The sequence below is a fragment of the Scardinius erythrophthalmus genome (assembly GCF_964197995.2).
Source record: "Scardinius erythrophthalmus genome assembly, chromosome: 5".
Classification (NCBI taxonomy): domain Eukaryota; kingdom Metazoa; phylum Chordata; class Actinopteri; order Cypriniformes; family Leuciscidae; genus Scardinius; species Scardinius erythrophthalmus.
This window is the reverse complement of record NC_138225.1, coordinates 14,677,574-14,698,183: the sequence shown is the minus strand read 5'-3', so window position 1 is coordinate 14,698,183 and position 20,610 is coordinate 14,677,574. Positions and strand designations below refer to the sequence as shown.

Below are 20,610 nucleotides of genomic sequence, written 5' to 3'. Positions count from 1 at the left end.
ACCCAACATAATAGTCAGCCAGCTATTCATTATTAGTTCAATTAATGTGCCTGTACCCCCAGCAATAGGGACGCTTTTCACCCCAAATACCATACTTTTATATATTTTCAGTTTCAGTTGAAAACAAGATCTTTGTCTTGAAATATATTTGGTAATTTGGATTCTTATTCGCTATATAACCCAATAACATTTTAAAAACCTTAAATATTTGATAAACCTAGTACAGAATTGACTTTGTGTTTCTGCCCACAATCACATCAAGAATCACCCAAATTTCCCAGTGTTTCATGAACCATGGATGATTAGAAAAAGTTCAGTTTAGAAACATATGCGCATTTTACCCTGGTCCACCTCTTGGCCTGTTGTATCCTTGTATTGTGGTTGTTAGGTAAATGGAGAGTGATCTACTAGAAAAGAGTAGTTACTCCGCCCTTATACATGTTGGTCTCTTTCACGTTATTATTAGTTCCCGCCGGTGACTGTTTACTCTTCATGGCTTCAGTGTTGTACCTTGAACTGTCACTGAACAGCACTCTTGGGGTGCAGAGAGCACGAAGAATCTGTTTGTACTCTTGCCTAAAGTTCTGGTTGAGCAACCCGTAGACAACAGCATTCAGACAGCTGTTGAAATATGCCATAAAGTAGCTGGTAATAAACAGCCACTCCGGGACATTGGGCGCCACTCTTGCAGGGTTAACCGCCACGGCGAGCCCAATGAAGTTCAGGGGCGCCCAGCACACGGCGAACAGTACGAACACCACAAACATCGTCAGGAAATTCCTCATGTCAGCTGCTCTGACCTTTGGATTGGGCCGGACACGACTTTTGACCCTAATCACCAATGTCCATATACGCAGGTAACAGAAAGAAACCACACCCAGCGGGAGAAGGAAGTGGATCAGAACGACACAGATTGTATAAGAGGAGCTTGCAGTTTGGGTGAAGGTACAGGAGAAGATACGTGGGTCGTATTTTAGGGAGCCCACAAGGAAGTTGGGCACGGTGGCCAAAGCAGTTAGCATCCAGGTGAGCAGCAGGTACAGGCAGGTGTTCCGGCGCGAATACAGTCGGTCGTAGCGAAGACTGTGGCAGATGTAGCAGTAGCGGTTGATGGCGATAGCCGTGATGTTGAAGACCGAACCGATCACACTCAGTCCCATTACAAAGCCACTCAGCTGGCAGTGCAGGGAGCCCATTTTCCAGCCATTGTTGAAGATAGCGAACAGAGCCAAGGGGTAGGGGTACAGCGCCACCACCAGGTCAGCAACAGAAAGACTCACCACAAAGATGTTACCTATGAGAGAGAAAAAGAGAGTGACATATACAATTTACATATATATATATATTTAATTATATAATTTATTTAAACCAATTACAATTACTCAGTCAACCCAAACACAACAGCAAAGTAAAATAAATAAATGATTAATTAAAGGGATAAGTCACCCAAAATAAAACAATTTGTAATTACTTGCATAAAAAAGAAGGTATTTTGAAAGCCATTGGAGTCCAAATATCAATGGACCCAATTGACCTTAATTTTATGGAAAAATAATAAATATTTCTTAGAAGAAAGACACTATAAACCATATGACAATTACTCATAACAACTGGACAAAGTAAATAAAAGTCTTACCTAAAGGAAAGTTCACCCAAAATGAAAATTCTGTCATCATTTACTCATCCCTATATAGCGGGTGTATTATATGTAATATTATATTATATTACATATGAATGCCAGTGGACAACATGGATCCCATTGACTTTCATTGTATGGACAAAAAACAACAACAACAACAACACTGAGACATGAGGCATCGACATGAGGGTGATTAAATGATGACAGAATTTTCATTTTTGGGTGAACTACATACAGTACATATGAAGGGGGTATTCAAACTAATCACAATATTGATTGTTGCTATAGATGTTCCCCCGCATCTATTTGTATCATGAGATGGATCACATGAGCGCCACTCTCTGCACTGTCATTGGTAGTCATATTAGGTCATTGTACATTTGCATAGAGTTGAACTCTGCTCAACTTTGTTGCATCGCCAACGGTCTCTGTTATTCATGTCACCTCAAATCACCAACTCTCATTGAAAATGAATGACTTCCGGTTGCTTTGTCACTGCAAATCGCTGTCAGTGTGAATGCCCTTCAGGGGACCACAAGGACTGCTGTGCACAGGATGCCTTTGCCAGATTCCATATGAGGGACAATGAGTAAATGTGTCCCTTTGTCTCCATCACCAAACCATTCCTAAAAAAATGTCCTATTACCTCTTGTTTTTTTTCCCTTCAACTTAATTAAGGTGCAAAAGCAGCCAGACAAAAAATATACAGAGCCCCTAAAGGGATATGAAGGAAAAAAATATACGAGATGGGATGAAAAAATGTATTTCAATGCTTTTGCATTCCCCCGAGAAACTGCATTTGCTTGCAAAATGTTTGTGTTCCCTCAAGAAACTTTGTGTTCGAAAAGTTTCTCGGGGGAACACAAAAGCGTTAAAATATATTTTTTCCTCCCATGATCTCATATTTTCCCCAGCAACATGTCCCTTTAATTGCTCCGTAAAAATTTCAACACATATTATACAGTAAATAACAAAATGATTACATTTTATTTCTTTAATTAAAAGCTAAGCAAGATATGAGTTGCTAATAAAGACAGACAGATATTTGAAAGGTATTTGAGAGAAAAAGAGAGAATAATAGTAAAAAAAGCCTCTTGCACTGACTTTTCTTGCTCTGTGATATCAAGAGAATAGTGCATCTCTGAGAGTATATGTGTGTTTGAAAAGAGTGTGTGTGTGAAAGCTAGACAGAGAGAGTCAGAACTGTGTCTGTGTCAGAACTGTGTAGACCGACAGAACACAGACACCAATATGTAATTTATAACTCGATTAGGGAGGCGCTGTAGTAACTCTTATCCCTGCAGACTAACATTAAGTCTCCTCACACTATTCCGGTTAGAGAGGATGCTGGCGCAGTTGACTGCCGCTTCTCAACCCATGCATTTTAGTTTTCATTTAATTAAATAATGTATCTATTTTTATTTTATTTTTCCAGTTTAGTTAAATGTTGTTTAATATAATAATTTACTGTTAGATTTTGTGAGGCGCTGGCTGCTTTTCTGCTGTCCTATAAGTTAAGTTAATAATAAATTGTGTTACGATACTCATGTTGAAGCAGAATGCAAAAAAAGGCCAGCAGCGGTTACACTGTCTTCAGAGACTGCCTTCTACTTTTAATATCAGTAGGACTCTTATGACTTTTCTATGTGCTGTTGGTATGGTAATGTAAACATCGAACTTCATTGAATGGCATTGTCAACCAATATGATTATTGACATTAAGCAGACTGGGTTATCAAATAGCTTTGAACAGTTTGTCTTATGGAAAGCTAGAGCTTTTCTTGCAGATTGTACTCATCCACTGTTATTCCCACAGCTGTAAGGCTTTTCAACTTTTAAGATGCCAGAATGTTGTGTTTGTGGTTTGTGTTTTGTTTGTGTGTTTTGTATGATATTACAAATTTTATGCAGCATCAAAAATCACCCTTTGGATTTATAATAAATTTTGAACATTGGATATCATTATGCTGTTTTCTTTTTCTATATTTGTCATTCTTGTCTACGTTAATGTGATTTTGTGGAATATGAAATCAAGGATCTGGAACGGCAACATTATAAGGTACTCTTTATTCGGAATTTCTTTCAGTGGATCATCATTTGTCTCCTAGCATTTTTATTCAAGAAGTTAATGCTCACTTCAACTTTTGCTTCAGCTCTTGTCGGGGAGTAGACCTACTACATGCTTTGTGTGCCAGTATAAATGTTCTTTGCTCAGGACACTTTACTCTTGTGGCATCTGCACATCTAATTTTTGCGATAAGCGTGACAAGAATGTAACTTCCAAAATCAGTTTCACTCAGTTGAATCCTCGTTCAATGAACGAGGTTGAGGTGTCCTCTATATAATTCTGGATAAGAAACTTGACTTTCTCTGCCTCTGTGAGACATGGCATCATCCAAATGACTGTTTAAATCCTATCTCACTGTTCATTTCAGTTCAATTATGTTGCCCCTTATATGTCCTATGTCAGAACATTTTCTAGCAATGAGTCAAAAACTGAAATTCTACTTGTTAAAGCCAAAAGCTCTGCATAAACTTTATTTCAATTTGTTAACTGATTCCTATTTAGTACCTCCATCGTTTCAAGTGCGCAATCTTGGCATTATTTTTGCATTTGACATTCGATTCCCATATTAAAATAGTCAAGTCAAGTCAAGTGACCTTCATTTATATAGCGCTTTTAACAATATGGACTGTTTCAAAGCAGCTTTACAGTGATAATAGGAAATTAAAGCAACAAATATTGTTTTAGCTTTACAGCAGCTCTAGAATAAAGTTAGTTTTGATCGATTCACTTTCGTTGCAAAGATCATTAGTGATTAACTTAGGGGCCGCTTACACAACACCATTCTAACAGAAAAGCCTTAACGTGCTCCGGCCCGCTCATTCGCACAATAGCAGTGTTTGGTGGCTCGAGAACACAAACCTTGAAATAGGCATGGAGTACTTTCCATAAGATCATCTCTCAATGCAAATCAAACTAGCTATTAGGCTAACTGAAATAAAACCATGCCAATCTCTAGGTATGGTGAAGGCTATGTGATGATGTGGGGCAATTTTAATTCCAAAGGCCAAGGGAACTTTATCAGGATGCATAGTATCCTGGATCCATGAAGTAACTGGCCTTTAAAAATAAAAATCTGCCTGCCTCTATGGGAATTTAACATAGGGGTGTCCAAACTTATGCACCCTGTATTTTAAGGAAGAATATTTAATTATTTACGATACATTATTCATTCACAAAGAAAATTGGTGTCCTTAAAGGTTGGATTTTTCCTAATTTTTTAAATTAAGGCATTAAGTTCAGTTTCCAAAAGATGATTTTTTATTCCTCTTTTTAGTCAACTTTAGCATGGGTGTCTAAACTTATAGCACTGTATATATATGGTTTTAAGACTCATCTTTCTAAATCTGCTTGTCTTTGATTGTCTTTTTCTTTTGTTTGTATTCTTTCTTTTTTTAAATTGTATTACTGTTTTTATTATTATTACTCTGTGGTGTAGCACTATGGGTTTGAGAGAAAATCGCAATATAAATAATGTATGGTAACACTTTAGTTTAGGGCCCAATGATCACTATTAAGTAGTTGCTTATTAGCATGCATATTACTAGGATGTTGGCTGTTTATTAAAGCACATATACCTTATTCTGCATGTCTACACATACCTAATCCTACCCAATACCTAAACTTAACTATTAATAAGCATTAATTAGGAGTTTATTGTGGCAAAAGTCATAGTTAATAGTATTGTAGATCGTAGTTAGAATTGGATGCTAAACTAAAGTGTGACAAAGTATTATTATTATTATTTACAACACCCCATAGATAAAGAAAAAAAGCCCCACTGCCAGACCTCAGAATTCAGCCTCTCCATCTCAAAAATCAATCTTCTATAAAAATGACCTCATTGTGTCTTTGCAAACCGCCATAAACCATTTACAAATCTTTTGCTGAATTCAAATAGAGCTCATTTCCACACTTTCAATAATTCTTTGGCTCTTCACAACACTGATCAGGTCACACTTGTTTTGCTCACAATTTTCCATCTTGAACTCTCATTGACTGTTTCCCTCCATCACACTCTCCGTCTTGAACCAAAGGAGCTGAAAAGATTACGTGCCAAGAAAACTGAACATGTTGACAACCTATTGGTTGCATTCATGAGTGAAACAGATTCAAACAGACTTATATCACCTATGATGTCCACTTATGCAAAGTATTATGAAGTCAGTAGTAGAAGCCACACTCTATTTAGGGTAAAAATAATAATAATAATAATAATAAAAATACACATTTTACGCACATTTTTAGGTCTCTGGTATTCTGTCTCCTATAAAAAACTGGAGTAAAACATTTATGCCTCCTTCCCATTTGAACTACCTCCTTGGAGGTCAGTGAGACCATTGGTGTCAGAACCAAGCCCTGCTTGTCATATGATAATTTTTTACTTGAGGTCGGAGAACACTCATAGCTTGTTCTGTCTGCAACAAATGCAGATTGTTGTGTAAAACTCCATTTTTCCCCAACCATAAGAGAAACAAGATTCAGTTACAGATTATGTCTGCCTGGTGAGCACAATCACACACACAGACACAAAATGGGATTTTAGACAGCCCTAAATCTGCCCCTTTCTCACCATGTCACCTTAAGTATCAAACATGATTTATACCACCATTTCATTTAAATCTATAGTGGCATTTTGACTAGTGTCTCAGCCTGCCAAACATTTGTCAACTCAAAGCCACAGCTGACAGGAAGTGTGCTTTAAAAGACCACCATCTCCCGCCATCAGTCTGGCACGAGTCCAAATAACCTGAAGCATCACACACAGGACGACAAACAGCCAGGGCTATTTCAGCTCTCTGTGCTGAAATTATCTACACTATTCATGGGGAAGTGTGCAGAATTCATAATCTAGAAATATCTATACTTCTGATATGGTGCTATCATGATGATTGATACTTGCATAATAATATCAAATCTATGTGTTGTGTTAAACTATTTATTTGATTAACTGAAGATGTATCATAAGCTCTAAAAAAATGAAACTGTAACAAAATGAACCACGTTAGCAAATACACTGTAAAAAATGTCTTGCGTAATTACATTTATTTTAAAAATCAGAGGTGAAACCAAATATCTCAAAAACAACCAGCTTATTGGTTGTTAATGATGGCTTTTAAATAAAATGTTAATAAATATAATTACTCATTTTATCCTCAGAAATAACAATAAGTCTGATTCACTAATCGTAATTATGCACATATTTGTGCGTAAAATAATTCATGCAGAAATCGGTCATTGAACAGAAGATTGCAAACACGGGTAAAATATGAGAATGAGTTTATTGAATGACACACAGGTGATTAGAGTCTCTTGATTGCAGACAGTTCTGGTGATTCTGGCATGTGAATGAATGTCTTATCCTGTCGCAGGTAGTGAAGAGAAGTGGCTGGTGGGCTGAAGACTAGCAGACGATGACGACGCACAGGTAGTAATCCACAGATAGGTTGTCAGGTAAGAGTTCAGTGTCAAACAACGAGACCAGACCCTGTGATGTGGTCGTGGATGGTGACTGCTTAAATGGGGTGGAGCCGATGAGGGTGAATGAAATGAAGTGCAGTGGTTACAGGACTGGTGACTGAGAATTGTGGCAAAATCATAATTCATCAGTTTCTTTCTAAAACCACATACTGTATGTAAAAACAAAAAACAAATTCTCCTGGTAGCCTCATAAAAAAAAAGAAAAAAAAGGTAGGCTTTGTACATATATATTATTAGAAATTAATTAACAGTGAGTGACTATTTTTAAAGTTGCCTAGTAATTTTTTTAGTAATTAACGCACATAAATATGCAAATTTTACAACATTATTGTGAACTGTAGTTAAATTATGATCAGAAGTATGATAATAATCATCATAATAGTATTAATATCAGCAACGTTGGGCTTGATAATACTTGATATCAGATCAAAAAGAAAATGCTAGCAACTTGCTCTACTCTAATAAGAATCCTGATTGATAGGTTAAGGTCTGCTTATTTCATTTTTATGTAACTCAGCTGATCAATGTAAGCATTTTGTACAACTGGACATATTGTCAAGATACAATTCCCTTAAGGTTGCAATATCTATTCAGCTGAAACACATTTTCAATTGTGCACTCAAATGCCTCAGTAGTCTGATTCTCTCCAGCAGCTCATCACTAAAATCCGAGCAGAATCTAAGCTCAAGTCGGACCGTAGGCTCCATAAAGCAGTTTTTGACATCTTTCTAAGAGTCTCTGGAAATGGATCCTCTGGCAGCAGACTCAAATTGGTCAGGGAATTGCACACAGGTCACTGCGGGTTCTTTGCACTGACATTTACAATGACATTTGGAGAGTCGGTGCTGTTGGCTGCGGACAAAGACGTTATTTCTGAGCGGGAAAGTATTTCGGACAAAAACTAAAAAAAGGAATCTCTTGCTTTTTCTGAGTTAAAGGGGACCTATTATGCCCGTTTTCAAAGTCTTTTGTTTTTGGGGTCTACTGGAATAGGTTTTTATGCTTGAATGTTGTTCATTTTACATTGTAGCAGCACCTCTCTCCCAAGTCTGTCTCTCACGCTCTTTTTAATTCCAGTCTCTACGAAGCCCCTCCTTCTAAAAAGCGCAATGTGCTCTTATTGGACGGCTGGACCAGTGTGTTGTGATTGGTCAACTACTTTGAGTGTCTTTCAGAAATGTTACCCTGATTCAACACACTACTAACACAACTCAAACAAGTTTTTTTTTCGTATTCCACAGTTTTGAATATTGTGACGTGTACGTTCCTGGAAGAAAACTCAAGACTACAATCGAGGCTTTTCAGGGAGTTCAGAAACAGTGCTTACTGATATAGAGAATAACTCCCTTTAGAGTGGATTTTGTAATTTGCAAACCTTTTTCATGCACAAACAGCAACATCACACACTAAAGAAAGTTAAAAATGTAAAAACAACAGCAAAAAAACGGACCCCTTCAAGACATAAAAGATGTAATGTGTCATTTAAACACAAATGCACATTTTTGCATTGTTTTGCTCTACCTTTATATCTTGAAGTTCAGATGACTTTGAGTTGCAGTCGGTCGCTTTGTATCAGAATGAACCTTCACAGCTGTCAGAGGATCAAAGTCACATGGCCCAAAGTTAGAGTAAAAAATATTTAGGGAACTGTATTTCAACATCTAATAACACCACAGTTCATGAGAGATAAGTGAATACTGAACCTTTCCTTTATCGCTATCCTCCAGCTTGAATGCAGATGGGTCTACTCTTGTTTTTATTCCTCATCAAGGTTGAGGGACATAAAGACAGTGTAATAATGACATGCTTATTTTACAGAGACTCATATATCGTGTTTGGGAAAGAGAGAGAGAGAAAGAAACGGAAAGCTAGCGAGAGAGAGAACAGGATTTATGGTGTCTGTGGTTCAGATCAGGACAGTTCCTGGGACTGCCTGAGGATCACTATAAATCCACATGATTATCCTGAACAGAACAAGTTTAATTGGTTTCCTTTCTCACAACTTCTCATGACAAACTCTACACAAGGACATATGTTCTTCTACAACCCTGAGCACATACAACCCTGCTTGCGTAAATGAGTCACATGGAGGACACATGGGAGATCTCAGAATAAAGCCCTTCACTTCTTATGTTCCTTAACTCGACATTTTAAAAAAAATGGTTTAACTTTCTTAATATGTGACCCTGGATCACGAAACCAGTCACAAGTCGCACAGGTATATTTGTGGCAATAGCCAACAATACATTGCATGGGTCAAAATTATCGATTTTTCTTTTATGCCAAAAATCATTAGAATATTAAGTAAAGATCGTGTTCCATCAAGATATTTTGTACATTTTCTACCGTAAATATATAAAACATTTGTTTTTGTGAGTGAATGCAGCACAATCACGAACAGAAATGGACAACTTTAAAGGTGATTTTCTCAATGTTTCGATTTTTTTGCACCCACAGATTCCAGATTTTCAAATAGTTGTATCTCGGCCAAATATTGTCCTATGCATATGCACCATACTTCACTGGAAAGCTTATTTATTCAGCTTTCAGATGATATATAAATCTCAATTTAAAAAAATTGACCCATGTGACTGGGTTTGTGGTCCAGGGTCACATATGGTGTTACTGGGCATGATTCATCAGTGCACTATGTTTGTCATCTTTCATCTGGATATAAATGACTCCACCTTGATTTCCTTTATCACTAGATATCACTAAAGCCAGTAATTCCCAAACGTAGGTATGAAAAAATATTATTACGGAATTTGAAATAGCATTGGCTACTACTCTATTTCAGTCATATCTTCAGGCTATTTGGCAGAAGTATATACAGAGATGTACACATGCTATTTTGGTATTGATAAAGAGGGTACAATTTTTAGCAAACACATTTTGCCCGTGTTAAAGAATAGTAAAATAACACAGAAGCAACCTGTTCACACAGGACAAGCAGATGGGGGCATGGACAGATGCTTTGCCATCTCAGGAGATCAAACTGACACCTTCTTACCATAATGACACCTCCACATTGTTCAATGTGTTGCCAAATTCTAAGACTGAGAAAGTATCCATTGAAACAAAAGATATCTGATTTATTTATTTTTTTCTCAAGCTGGAGACAATATTGTCGCCTAGCAGCAGAATTTTATAGGCAGTCTACTCAATGCTGAGCTAGAACAACTCAACAGCTCTGATGAGCTTCTGCAGCGCAAAACTGGAAAAAAAGAACTTGGCAAACAGTAAACAATGAAAACTCTGAAGGGAGAGTGAACCTGAAGATGGGTGAACATGAAAGGTTATTTGCCAGGAAAGCATCGTGTCAAAAATATCCAAATTCATTCTCAAACTTCACTCTGCAGAGAAACTAAAATCTTGGAGAGAGACTTGTTTTGAGGTGTCAGCAGGTTCTGAGTTCCATCTGTAGATGTCTGAGCTTCAGAAATGCATACAGTGCAGTATTCTTGCATTGCTGAGGAACACCAAAATAGATTTCACATCTATGTTGTAAGTTATTAACTGAAATATGTTTTTGTTTAATTTTTAAAAGTAATTATTTTAAGAGTGTTTTCTGCTGTGGACACCATGCATTTAGAGTTGTGATGTAATGTAAGCCAATAACAAATTGTAAGTTACCAATAAATATGCCAATTTAATATCACAGACTGTATGATTCCAACCTGTGTTCCCCTGTCTTGTGTGTTCCTGGAATTTTATGTTATGTCTTGCTCCATGTTTTGCAGTTCTTTGTAGGTTTTAATGTTGATTAGTCTCCCTATGTGTTTATTAGCCACGCCCCCTTGTTTTCTTGTTGCTTGTCTACCTCTGTATATATAGCCCTTGGTTCCACTTGTTCTCTGTCAGTCGTTGAATGGTCATTTGTTTTCACCAGTTACTTTGTGTTTGCACTTTAATAAATCTAAACCTGCACGTGGATCCGCTTACCAGCCTGCTTCTTTGCCTGTCTCAAATGTTATACTGTCTCAATACCTGAGGTGTTTGATGGACTGAAACCAGGCTGAATGTGCTTATGCAACCTCTCCACATACCCCCTGCCCCCAACACACACACACACACACATACATGAACACACATGTCCTGTTGCATAATGCAACAAAGTTTATATAATTCTTATAATTATGCAAAATATTGGTTAATTAAAATATCCACAACCTTAATATCCTGCCCTTAAAAATAAAGGTTCCAAAGGGGTTTATTTGCAGTGATGCCATATAGAAAAATATACATTTCTTAAAAGAAACATTAGTGTGAAGAACATTTTAATAATTTTAGGAATGTTGTTCGTTCCACTTTAAATATCCTTCTGTGCATTGGAAAGATTCCATGGATGTTACAGTGTCTTCATGGAACCATGGATGCCATTGCCAATAACGAACATTTTTTTATTTATTTTTAAGAATGTATATATACACATGTATATATACACACTGTTATTTATGCTGTATACATATGTTATTAAGTGTGGTTCAATAGTTAGATATTTTGTCAGATAGAGATGGAAGATTCAGAAAGTTAAAAGATTGGATTTTTCCTTTTTCTAAATCTGTCTGTGCGAGAAGTAATCTGCAGTTCACCGCTGAGTTTCAGGGGAGACAATTAAAATGCAATTACCTGTTACTTTCCCAAAGTACCTCTCTGAGCCAATTCAAGGTTATCAGTGAGGATGAGTTGGCTGATCTGCCTGTGTCTGTGCTGTCATAAATGTATTTAATAGATAGTCTGGCTCAGCTATAGTCTGGAGCATTTATGCTGGAATTAACTGATAGTGAAATGCATTTTGCAGGCTTATATGTGACCCTGGATCACGAAACCAGTCACAAGTCGCACAGGTATATTTGTGGCAATAGCCAACAATACATTGCATGGGTCAAAATTATCGATTTTTCTTTTATGCCAAAAATCATTAGAATATTAAGTAAAGATCATGTTCCATCAAGATATTTTGTACATTTTCTACCGTAAATATATAAAACATTTGTTTTTGTGAGTGAATGCAGCACAATCACGAACAGAAATGGACAACTTTAAAGGTGATTTTCTCAATGTTTCGATTTTTTTGCACCCACAGATTCCAGATTTTCAAATAGTTGTATCTCGGCCAAATATTGTCCTATGCATATGCACCATACTTCACTGGAAAGCTTATTTATTCAGCTTTCAGATGATATATAAATCTCAATTTAAAAAAATTGACCCATGTGACTGGGTTTGTGGTCCAGGGTCACATATTAATACACAGATCAGATAGCCTTTCATAACTCTTCACACCTCATGTCACGCTCATGCCAAGGATTATATGTGTGTAACATTAAAATCTAACATTGTGTGTTAAATTATTGGATAATAAATCTCATGAGATACTGGTGAGATCCTACCACCAGCCCCTAACACTGCTCTGAACACACACACACACGTCTGGTGCACTATCTTTGTGAGGACTCTCCATAGACGTAATGGTTTTTATACTGTACAAACTGTATATTCTATCCCCTTACACTGCCCCTATCCCTAAACCTACCCATCACAGGAGACAATCTGCATTTTTACATTTTCAAAAAAAAACTAATTCTGTATGATTTATAAGCTTTTGTACCCATGGGGACCTCAATTTAGGTCCCCACGGTGACATGAGTCTGTGTGCATTCAGGTTTAAGTCCCCACCGGTGTAGAAAAACATGTCCCCCCCCCCCCCCACCCACACACACACACACACACACACACACACACACACACACACACACACACACACACACACACACACACACGTTATTTAAATACACCCATATTCCCCCTACATCCCAGTATCATAAAAATAACTGAGTGGAGGCACAAAGAGAAAGAGACGAGAGAGGCGTTGAGAAGAAGTAAAGTGTAATATCTTACAAGTTACCCGCATGAATTCTCAGATCTCGTTTTTACAATAAAAGTAGCATGTTGCTCATTATTTACACCAGTCTTTCATTCTTTTAAATGTATAATTCAAACAAACAAACAAATCTTTATTTAAATATATTTCAAATAAATTATTTTATTTAAACCATTGTGTTTATTTCCAATCTATGGAACCAGAAAAAAAGTAATGTAAAATAATGTATACTTTCCCAAATATAACACTGCATGCCTTTAGTTTCTTTATATAAAGAGTAATTCATAATGTAATACATTGAATTTTTAGAACACTTCCCAAAACTAAGGAGGTTGTTTGGGGCACAAAAGTATACTTGGTAAGTATTTGAAGCAGTGTGTTTGCAAGTGTTTATGCGTATACATGAAAAAGAAAGAGAGGGAATATTTCCCCCTTCATTTCCATAAGTACTTAATGCTGAATTATTCCTGTGTGCCAGCCAATCATATAAAACAGCCAAGCGTCCTCTCGGGAGCTCTGCCAACAGAAGGATCATACCCACTCCAGCTATCTAAACATCTTCATACTGCTATGCAAAAGATCATGTTTACTCTTTTATTGCTAAAAATGCAGCAGTAGTGGGGTTTTCTACTGCTGTTGAACTGGTCTAATAATCTGTGACAGTAAGTGTCGCAGGTCAGATGGTTGTGCCTGAGGCCGCAGCTTAAGCAAGAAAACATCACCAATGCCATCAAAGACTTTCAGAATCACTGTAACTCTCCATCTCAACACTTCTCCATCTGCACACAAGCATTACAGCTTAATTCAAACCCATTCATGTCAGAAAATGACCATATAAGAGCATTAACATGAACTGGAGACACATTCAATTACGCTGACGTATGCTGTGTGTGTGTGTCTGCTTATTGTGTGAGGGAATGGTGCAGGGAGACAACACATTCTCATTAACTGAGTGTGTGTGTTGTGTCGACTGATGTGCCATTAACAGAATTTATGGTCCATATCAAACTCAAAATATTAACTATTCTGGAGAATTCTGGAGAAGTGCAAAAGGGGCTGCCCAGATGCTAAAGTTGCCATACTATTCAGTTGCTAATGTGTTCTCCTCAGCAAGCTGCACAAAATGAGGTTTATGCTGAGGAGACACTTAACGACTAGCTGAAACATTCTAAGACTGAATTGAACACACAATGTGGCGCATTCGCACGGGATAAGCGAAGCCTGTGATTTTACTCGAATTTACTGACTCCCGGATGTGATGTCAATAGGCTATTGCTTGGACAGGTCTTGTCGTTATAGGTCTAGCTGTATGATCAACAGAATAATGTTATTTACCGCATGCAGCTGTATGTCATCTTCTTCTGATTTTCAGCTTTCTCTTTCTGCAAACTGTATAGTTGTATGGTGTAGGTATAGCGGTATGACCCAGCACCCAAAATACAATCAAAACACTCCACCGCAGCCTCCATTCTTCGAGAAAGATGGATAAAAAGGCGCACAGGAAACAAAAACCTTGAAAAAAATTAGACACAACCCCGCCAAATCACAGAGATACCGATTTGCACGGGACTAATGTTATCATGGGACCTCGGTGTTCGGCGAAATATGATTTCGGGGGAATTTTTACTTTACAAATTACAGACATGGCCGATTCGCACGGGATTAAGATCACATACAACCTCCGCAATTATTACAAATGACTAGAGGTCACCAGGTAATACTAATCTAGTGCGAATAGGACTTAAAGGAACACTCCACCGTTTTTTTCATATTAAACTATGTTATTCCCTTAACTAAGACGAGTTGCTACATATCTCTCTCGTCTCAGTGCGTGCACTCAATCGCTCTGGCGCGCGGCGACACTTTGATAGCACTTAGCTTAGTCTAGATCAATCATTAGGGACCAAACAGAGATGAAGTTAGAAGCGACCAAACACCTCCACGTTTTCCCTATTTAAATACAGTTACACGAGTAGTTACACGACAAAGTATGGTGACACAAAATAAAACGTGGCGCTTTTCTAAGCGGGTAAAAAGGATAACTATAATGTATGGCGGAATAGCACTTGGGAGCACTTCGACTCGGCGCAGTAAAAACGTTGGAGTGTTCCTTTAACAGACTGTTTCCATCGACTGCAGCAGATTTTAAACACTGTGAACACCGACTGAATGCGACTTGGGCGTTTGGGCATGTTCAGTCGTAAGCATCAAATTACATTCTTAATCGGCCTTACAGTCGTTAAGTGTGTCCCCGGCTAAATTTAGGTACGTTTACATGACACCGTTTTCAAGTCAAAACATAAAACTTCTTATGCGTTTTGGCCGTTTGTTTACACGACAACAGCGTTTTTGGTGCCTGAAAACGCAAACTTTTGAAAACGGTTTTCAAAGTGCAAGTTTGTAAACAACAAAAATGAGAATCTCTGAAGACTATGACGTCATGCACATGCGTATTACATGTTCAGTCTATAGTTTTTCATCGCCATCTAATGGCCTGGCAACAGAATACAGCGTTTTTAGTCGTTTTCGCAGATCCGTGTGAATGGGAATCGTTTTGACAATGTCCGTCTGACTGTACACGGAAAGCTCAAAGGATAAACTTCTCTGTTTTGAGCATATCGTTAAAACATGATTTATCCTTAAATCATGTTTTTAGCTAATTAAACCTAAACCAGCTAATTAAGGTGTTCAAGATTACTTGAAAATTACAGACAGGTGTAGCATACTGGAGCAGGTTGAAATGGAGTCTGTGGAAGGTAGCCCTATGGGAGCAGAGCTGGCTACTCTTGACTCAGTGTTTGGTTGAATTCAAAAGAAGAGAATTCATACACCGCCAATGCTGATCTTTCCTCACTGTCAGTGTGCATTGCTACAATGAGAATAGTTTATTGCCTCTCCTCTGAAAGCCATCTGTTCATCAGCAGCCCTGAGTGTGTGCCAATGCCAAACACTGCTGCAATTTCAGGTGAGGTGTAATGGACGAACTGCAGTAGCTATGCTTCTGCTGCTAATGGAGACACTGTAATTCAGCGATGAAAATGTTCAAACTGTGACAACTGAAATGCCTCCCACTCCGACTGTACAAACAGTAGTTTGTTTGTGTGTGTGTGTGTGTGTGTGTGTGTGTGATTTTACACTTCCGTTCGAAACTTTGCTCTCAGTAAGATTTATTTTTTGTTATTTGAAAGAAATTAATGCTTTTGTTCAGAAAGGACACATTAAATTGTGACAGTAAAGAGTATACCTACAATGTTACAAATGATTTCTATTGCAAATAAATTATGACAATAGTTTTACAATATATTAAAATAGAAAATATTTCTTTAAAATTGGAATAATAGTTCACAAATAGTTTTTTTTTTGTATATTTTGTTAAATAAATGCCTTGGTGAGCATATAGAGACTTTTTTCAAAAACATAAAGTTTTACCAATCCTAAACTTTTGAACGGCAGTGTACTTGTGTTTTAATGTATACTGGTTTGATAGTGGGGTTTAGATGATTTAGACAGGTTGGGATGCTTGACTGTGGCAGATCTAATATGTGCCAGAATCTCCTGAACAGTGTGAGGGAACGCCAACTGAAGCTGGACATTAAGAAGCTCCCAATCAGCACTCTAGTCTAAAGATGGGCCAGAAGACCAGGGTAAGGGAGTATTGATTAAACCCAACTCATGCTGCCAGAACCTGCACAGCCCCCATAACCAAACCCGGCGGCTCTAGAAATAGCCTGAGCTCAGAGGAAAACAAAAAAGAGGAATGCGGGCTTCAGTTTACTCATGCCAAAATTCACATACATTGATATATTAGTCCGTATTTATTTTGGTTTGTTTTTTTGTAAGGCTTATATATTCCTTCTTTCTGAAGATTTGACTATTTGACTTGTATTTACTGGACTATACAACACTATCTCACGACCAATTCGTACGAATTCGTACGAATGATAAAAAGATGGCTAATTCGTACGAATTTGTACGATTTGTCTAAACCCACGTGATGGGTAGGTTTAGGGGCGGGGTCAGGGGTAGGTCATTCATATGAATTCATACGAATTGGGGAATTCGTAAAATATGTACGATTTTGCAAAAATCGTACTAATTCGTACGAGTGAGGTCGTATGAATTCGTACAAATTAGCCACCTCGTAGAATTTGTATAACATAAACAATAGGCTACTATTTAATATAGATATAAACATTTATGAATGACATTTTTACAAATGTAGATGAAGAAAATAATATAGATCAGAACGTATTTAATACTATGTGGTCATTTGTGCCAATTACCATGATTCATTTTAAATTATTTTTTTTCGCAGTGCATATGTCACAATGATACATGATGAATTTGAGTCTGTGGCCACTTTGCACTGGAACACAGGAGATCCGTCCTGTTTGACTTCTGCTGAGTCCATGTAGTCAACATTTTGACATCCTTTTATCAAAATACAAACATCTATGACATTTAAAAAATGTTGTTTTAATTTATGGATAAAAGTGCATTTAATACTAATAGTATTTTATTTATTAATTTATTTGCCAATTACCATGATTAATTCTATGGTTAATTTAACTGCTTCTTTTCAGTGCATTTAATTATCATTCTAAACTACAACATACTATTAACAAGTAATACTTAAAATAGAATTACATGAGCACAACTGCCCATCCACCATTAGTTAAAATGCTTATTGAGAATTTCACCTCCAACAACAAACACAAACATCATGCCTTAGTAGTGGCACAGTGAGCAGCACAAAAAGCCAACAACACATAAAGAGCCTGTGTAATGTCTTCATCGCTGTCTCTGTCCCCATGGTTTCCTGTCTCTCTCTATTTGCCCTATGCTTAAAGGCATTAAAAGACCATAAATAGAAATAAAAAAAGAGAAAGCACTAAAATTGGAGCCTCTCTTTTCCACAGTATTCCCATCGTCACACACATGATTCTGATGTTACGGCGTTTTCCAGAACCTAACATTCCAAATTCTCCCTATACAGCCTCACTGACACATCCTGAACATTGAGATCATGCGTGTAGTGTGTGCATGTGTGTTTGGAGCGAAGCGTCTTGTGTTTGTCCATCCAGCAATGCTGGATTTCCATTCTTTATGCAAACATGCAGTGTTTCACGTCTACTCAAGCAGCTCAGGGCAGGCTGGGAAAAAGCCGCATGATCTGAGGCAGTGAGATTGCGACACGCTGTCTAAACAGTTAGGAGCAGCTGCAGAGATCGGAACGGTCTGATGACAGGAATATGCAAGGAGAACACCACCATCCACTCTGGAGCATGCTTTTCTCATTATGATTGACGTGCATCTCATAATCCAATTTTGTGAAACCCAACATGGATAACTAACCACTGTTTTCAAATCAAGATCAATTCTCAACTCCCAGAGGTCTTTAAACATGTGTTAACACCACACTGTGGTCTGATCTGATGACAGCACTTCAGCTCTGATGGAATGGATCACAGAAGATCTCTTCTGTTTCTGTTTGCCCTGCTGAGATTATGGTCATTCTCATAACAGCCATGTGCAGCCTAATCATGTTAAATAACTATTTAGCAGTGAAATCGATAGACATATACCCCTCACAGGCAGAGCTCGGTTCTCTCGCTCTCACCTGTATAAGATTACAAGCAAAGAATGAAAGAAATCAGATAATGTAGCAACTTAGCAACAGGTCCTTTAACAGATGTACAAAGAGATACAAAGTCTGAGAGCAGCAAATTGACTTTAAGTCAAGTAATCAAATTTGGGACACTAACCATGTGAACTTCACTGAACAAAAAGTCAGGTTTTTCACCAGTGAAGCACAAGATGCTCTCTGGAGTATTTTCAAAACATCATCAGGTTTTTCAAATTCATTGCACCTTTCATTTCAACGTTTCCCTCCCATTGTTAGTATAATGCTGAACATATCATTTGCAATAAAAAAATAAATAAAAAATCTATTAAATTACAAAAATATTTTTCACTAGGTTTATCGACTTTTGGACACCGTTGTATGTGTGAGTGGTTGTAAGACTGTGCACTTTTAATTCCTGCAGGGCAATAAAGTCTCACGTATCTACTAGTAATTGTTTCTTCAACGCACAGCATACAGTACAAAATGAAGACCTGTAAAATGAGTTGTTTGCTGACGTCCCTCGTGCCTTGGGTTACATTTTCCAGACACTTCTTTGCACATCAAAAACGTGACGTTATTTAACATCTTATATTTTGTTTTGTTGCACAACACAAAAAGACAGCCATGTTTTGCTGGTGCCTCTTATGTAAGTCTGGGGAAAAGGTGCATCAAATCAGCGCACACAAAGAAAATCGTGTTTTGATATAGCCTTGCCATAACCTACTATAACCAATCCTGTTTCCAATAGGCTATTGCAATTAACAACCTCTATCAACTGAAAACGATATGATTCATGCCAAACTGACAACAGCAGCTGGGAACAACTTCAGCCAACACGAAAAGCCAATCCTGCTTTAACTTACGTAAGTGTATTTAGATGCATGCTATCCTACACAATTACAAATATACAAACTCAGCAAATTAAAAAAAAAAAAAAAAAAAAAAAAAAGTATCTTCAATAAAAGCTCATCATATAGCATAATGTTTGGTATTTGCCTGACATTACAGAGGTTTTCACACCTGCATTCCTCAGTTTCTTGTTCCTGTACACGGACAGGATGACCAGTAGATTTCCAAGGATATCAGCCACGGTAGTGAAGATCAGCACGCCGGCGAGGGTGGCCGCTACCCCGGGAGACGTGTTCCTGGCGGGGAGGCAGTTGTTTCCCCGGGATAAACTATCCAGACAGCTCAAGTTCGACTTAATCATCGCCATTCTTAGTGACCGGTGTAATGCCACATTAAAGTTTCTCCATTGAGACACTCTTCAAGTGAAAAAAACTAAGTTGGCGCGAACAGGTTCTCGTAAACGTTCCCGAAAATATAGCCAATCCATTCCACTTATAAAATGTCAGTGAGGACTTAAGAATCGAATGCAATGTAGAATCCCTTTTTTAACTTCCATCGCACGATAGGCTATATGTCACAGAGGAATCCCTGTGAATTTCCCAGTAGCTCCCATTCAATTACATTGGATGTTTGGTCGTCGGTGCATTGTCAGCCGCACAGTTATCTGGATTGTCACCTCGGATCACAGTGACTCCGGGCTGTTGCTCAGACGCCACACACATCACGGCACACAGACATCAGCGGCGGTCTGCATCGCATCCCCGGCGCCCGGAGCCTCCAATCTCAGTCAGCTGTTCAGAGCCAATCTGAGCAGCGATTAGCGTAACGAGTTGTGGATTCAGTCCAGACCACCACCGTTAAAGCAGAGTGTGGAGGTTTATAAATAGGGGATTTTAATATACATAATTATGTCATTGCCTACTATAATTATGTATATAAAATATATATAATTATATTTTTAAATGTTTGGTTAACTAGAAAAGGTAGGCTAATTAGCAATTAATCAATCTGGGGCATATTTCAATCTGGGGTTAACGAAGCGAACTAAAGTCGCAACTGGCGTTGGTT

General features: G+C 37.8%; 1 protein-coding gene across 1 annotated transcript; it reads right to left on the bottom strand.

Annotated features, from left to right (window-relative positions):
• Positions 1 to 407: 407 nt before the first annotated feature.
• Positions 408 to 19,909, bottom strand: mtnr1c (melatonin receptor 1C; the record flags this gene model as incomplete). Its single annotated transcript, XM_081364885.1, has 2 exons — positions 408 to 1,294; positions 19,714 to 19,909. 2 exons carry the CDS (start codon positions 19,907 to 19,909, stop codon positions 408 to 410), a joined length of 1,083 nt encoding a protein of 360 aa, XP_081221011.1.
• Positions 19,910 to 20,610: the final 701 nt, after the last annotated feature.